The following is a 4,752-nucleotide window of genomic DNA, read 5'->3' as shown; positions in this document are numbered from 1 at the left end:
GGCGCCCGCTCGGGCCCCGCTGGCCGTGCGCCCGCGCCAATGGGCGCCCGCAGGGCCCTCGCCCCGCCCCGGGACCGCCCCCGCAACTCGAGCCACCGGGGGGGAACGCGGACTGGGGGCCCTGGGCACCGGGGGGCGCCGATGGGGGGGCAGTGGGGTGCGGGGTCGCCAGCCCGGATGGGGGGGCTGGGCGCCCCGCAAGGCAGGCGAAACGGCACATCTCGGTGCCGAAGAACTCGGGGGGCTCGACCTGCGTTTCCTGGGTGCTGGTGCGCCAGGGAACTCTGGGGCGAACGTGTGTGGCATCCAGGCCCAGGTGGCGCGGAGGGTCCCCGCGCCCCTCTCGAGGGCTGCGGGGCTGGGGCATCCCAGCAGAACGCAAGTCCCGACGCGGGTGGCTGGGCGCGTGGATCTTGGGGACCCGGATCCCCGCTGGGAGCTGGCAACCCAAGGAAGCTTCCCCAGGCTCCCCTGGAGCGCACGGCCGCCACCTGCCTGAGCAGGCAGAACGGGGCTGGGAGGCACCTGGAGTCGCAGCCAGATCCCGAGCGCCCCCCGGTGCTGCACGCGCGATCCCTGGGCAGCCCGGGCTGCAACCAGGTGCCGGACTCTGGCAAGGCTGACCAGGCCTTGGGGCCAGATCCCGTCCAAGCCTAGAGCACTGTGTTCACAGGCTGTGCCTGCCTGCCCGCAAAGAGAGGAGGTGGGTGGGAAACGTGGGTCAGATCCTACCTGCACAACAGAGCTCGCCGGGGTGCGTCTAAGCAGCGCGCCTTTGGGACCCACCCAAAATAGCCGGATAATAGTTCCCCCATCCTCAGTGCGTTGAATTTGAGTCGACGCGGGTACAGCACCAGGGGCCACCACGACAATTTGGGGGTCTGAGGAAGCCATGTCCTAGAGAGTTTGGATAATGTTAGAAGGCGTTATTTTTTTTTTTTTTAAGCCGAATCAAAACCACTCATACACCCATGCACCCTGCCCGCCCCCCGCAGCCAGCGCTGCCCGCGCCTCCTGGAGTCGGAAAGGGGCCGCGGGCGGCGGAAACCCGCGCGTCGCGGGCTAAGCCCCGGGCCTCGCCATCAAGCACTGCGCCCGCGCAGAGCGCGCGCCTCCCGGAGTCCCTGGACCCAAGGGCTGGAGGATCCAAGCCGCCCCAGCGCGCAGCGCCTCTCCCCGGCGTCCCTGCGACCCGGCGCTCTGCCCGCCCCACCGCGAGGCCCCGGCGGCTCTTCCCGCCACCGTGATGTCTGCAAAGAGTGCATGAAAAGGGGCTTCAGTTTGGGGGCGCCCGGCCCCAGGCTGCACGGCGGCAGAGGGAGAAGCTCACAGCCGGCACCCGCGCTTCTGGGTCCTGCAGCTGGAGTCGAGCGCCCAGCCGGGGCAGCACAGCAGCCAGTGCCGGCAGCCGCAGGGTTGGAGCCTTGGGAACTGCGCCTCGGGGAGCTCACCACAAGGCCGAAGTTGCGTCCGCGGGCGCACGAGGAGCAGAGGCGACGGGCGGGAGAGCGCTGTGTGGAGGGCAGTGGACGCTGCTGAAGGTGAGCGAGACCCCGGGGGCAGTCCCCAGTGTCCGGGGGCAACGCCCAGTCCGTTGGAAGACCCGGGGACAATGCCCAAATTTGGGGGAAACTGGGGGCAATGCCCAGTCGTTTTCCTGGATGCGGGAGAAGCACTGCCCACGTCCTGGCGGTTGCGCAGCGTCCTGAGTGTGTTTGGGGCATACAGAAAGACTTCCAAAACCTGAGCTGCTCCGGGACACCGTAGGAAAAGAGTCCGAAATCAGTGTTCCACTGTGCGCAAGACAGGGGAAGGAAGCTGCCAAGGGTGGCGGGTGGAGGTGGAAGCAATGCCCCAAATTCGGGGATCCCAAGTCAGACCGCTGACTGATTTGCAGCTCAGAGAGTGTCCCAAAGCAAGGGGACCCCAGGGAGAGTCCATAAATGGGGGCACTGTGGTTAACGACTAAACCTGAGATTTCAGAAAAATAAGAGTCCACGTTTGGGGAATGAGGGAAATTACTCCATGAAAAAATGGGGAGCGCAGTGATGCAGCCCTCCTGAGGTAACCCAACATCTTGCCCAGCTATTTTAAGGAACCCACAAAAACCTAGGCTCATTTGTAAGGGTTAGATTTTGGGGGTTGAGTTAAAAAAAATTCTCTCAGAAATTTGAAGAAATTTAGGAGCGGCATTGGGTGAAATTCTGGGATGTAAAGCAATTGACACACTTTGGGGGTCCAGGTGAATTATTAGAGAATGTGGGGGGCTAATCTCTAACTTTGAGGACTGCAGGCCGGTGGCCCTTGCAGCATCCAGGGAAACTGACCTCAGTTATTGCCGCTTCAGAGATCTTTAGCCTCCTGTAGAGACCGGAGAAGAACCCTCTAAATTTGGAGGATTCCAGACTTTAAGCGGGTGGGTCCATTTGAGGAAGACAGAAAATCAATGTTCTTTAATATTTTAATTTCTCAAACTGACTTCAATTGGTGTTTTTGTTGAACGAGGGGAAAGTTCCTATATGCTTTCTTGGACAATGTTTGCACTTGAGGGACCCAAGTGAAACACACTCTGAGTTTCAGGGATCAATAGAAATTACCCACTGGGGGTTGGAACCTAAACTTCGGGCATTGGAATTAGCTAAGAAACTAATAAGTCACAGACCTAGGATTTTTGGGATCCAGGGACATTTTTTTTCATTGTACTTTGGGGGACTATAAACATGTCTAAATGTAGGGAGACTCAGGCAGGGGTCATAAATTCAACAAAGTTCATTAAAGTTTAATAAAAACTCGTTTCTTTAGAAGAAAAAAATCTCAATTTGTTTTTGGAGTGTCTGAATTTGGGGGCCCAGGAAAATAATTTCTGAATCTAAAGTTTCCAAGATCCTTTGAGCACTTAAGGGTCAATTGCTATATTTTAAGGAATATTGAGGATTGAATTCCTAAGTCATGGGGCCTGAGAATCACGCCCCAAATTTGTGATCTGCAAAGACTGTACAGAAAATCCTGTTGAAATTCAAGGGACTGCGTGGGAACCCTGCTGGCACTGCAGCCAGAGTTTTTCTGTGACCCAAGGATAACACTGTGTTTGGGGACCTGGAAGGCATTGCCTTATGTTTGTGGAAGCCTAACTTGGACAGACATGGGGAAGGGGAGAGGGTCCAGGATGAACCTGGATTTTGCAATTGGTGTTGAATTTTAGAAAACCCAGATTCATCAGCAAACTAGAGGGACCCAGGGACTCTTCATATTTCCCTCTGTGGTACAGAGGGAAAGTTCAGAGGACTGAGGGTAGTCAACAAAGCCTAGTTTATACTAGAAAGGCTCTGTCCACAGGTTAGCTTTGTGCTTGACAAGACCCAGAAAGACATGGGATTGATTATGTCTGTCTGTCTGAGGTCCGCCACACCATATGGGAACACACCTTGGGTCATCGCTCAGCCTGTTTTGTAGGCTTGGGTGATAGCGTCTACATTTTAAAGTATCCCAACTGTGGCCAGAAAGCTTGCAAGGGCCCTGAAAATGAATTCCCCAGACCTTTGTGGCCCATGGGGGTGGGGATGTGTTCCATGAGTTTGGGGGTGGTGGCTGAAAGTGCTCTTGATTTTATGGAATTCGGAAGATGAGAAGGCAGGCTGTGTGAGGTGACAGGATGCCTACATTTAGGAGAGCATAGAAAACAAGGTTGAAACTTTGAGGGTTCTGGGAAAATTGTTAGGGAGACCTAGGTGGGATTCAACACGTAAAATTTAGAGTTGAGGCGATAAAGTATGGAACCCAGTAATGTCCACGTTAGTCAATCAGGAAAAACGTGTAAGAAATAAGGGCGAAGTTCGTGGGAACACAACCGCAAAGACACAGGAAAAAGTTCCTCTTGTGGGCGCAGCCCCTAAATAAGAGGAAAATATTGTCCACTCTTTGGGGAGCCGGAAAAATTTGTCTGCAGGGCCCTAGGACCTGGGTTTAAATTTGTACCTTAGGAAACTGGGGTTGGTGTTCTTTCAATTGTAGGAGCTTGCACAGAAAACTGTTACAAGTCCAGGGGAAAAACTTGGGGACCCAGTTCACATAGTCTAAATGTGGCAAAGCCAACAGAGGCTCCCCACCTTTAGAAATGGTTGGAAATTAGTGTTGGTTTTTTTCCCCCCGCCCCGTGAGCACTACAAATGTTGAATGATTTTGGAGGGCCTGGAAAGCATGCATAAATTTCGAGGATACCAGCAAAACTTAACGCCCTAGGTTCAGAAAAGCAGGGGACGTTTTCCCGGGGTGCTCAGAGACCATAGAGAATTGGGGCTGCATTTGAGACCAGGAGCTCCCTGGCCGTCAAGGACAGCGGCGCCAGGACCTACGGTGCCAGGACTAGCATGGAGCAGGGGCGCCCTCGCTGGGGGATGCAAGCTCGGGAAGGGGGCGCAGGCGGTACGGACGCGGAACACGGGCGCCCCGGAGCGCACGCCGAAGCCAGTGGAACTTTTCGTTGTTTTTTGCCTTCGCGCCCCCCGACAGGGCAAGGGTGGAGGAGGCCGAGCCAAGCCGGCGTCGAGGAGGGAGGACAGCGTGCAGGCAAGCGGCCCTGAGCGGCTCCCCGCTCCTCTCCGAACTCTGAGCGCCCCGCTCCGCCGCAGCCGCGCAGGAGGCCCGCGGGCGCCCCGCCGCCCCTGCGCCCCATGCGCTCCGGCGCTGCGAGCCTAGGCGAAGCCGCGGCCCCATGGCCGCCGGGGGCAGGCTCTGCCCTAGCTTGGCTTTGGG

General features: G+C 56.8%; 1 protein-coding gene across 1 annotated transcript in view; it reads right to left on the bottom strand.

Annotated features, from left to right (window-relative positions):
- The window catches only part of Igf2 (insulin like growth factor 2), a 9,692-nt gene extending 8,120 nt beyond the window's left edge, over positions 1–1,572 (bottom strand). Inside the window, exons 1-2 of the mRNA XM_008839206.3 lie at positions 1,452–1,572; positions 733–897 (exon numbers count right to left, since the gene is read on the bottom strand). Of these exons, the coding sequence (XP_008837428.1) occupies positions 733–894 (162 nt within the window). The 5' untranslated portion in view covers positions 895–897; positions 1,452–1,572. The remainder of the gene's footprint in view (positions 1–732; positions 898–1,451) is intronic.
- Between the last annotated feature and the right edge of the window lie 3,180 nt (positions 1,573–4,752).

The sequence above is a fragment of the Nannospalax galili genome, unplaced genomic scaffold (genome assembly GCF_000622305.1).
Source record: "Nannospalax galili isolate Female #2095 unplaced genomic scaffold, S.galili_v1.0 scaffold1639, whole genome shotgun sequence".
Taxonomy (NCBI): Eukaryota; Metazoa; Chordata; class Mammalia; order Rodentia; family Spalacidae; genus Nannospalax; species Nannospalax galili.
This window is presented reverse-complemented; position numbering and strand designations above follow the sequence as displayed.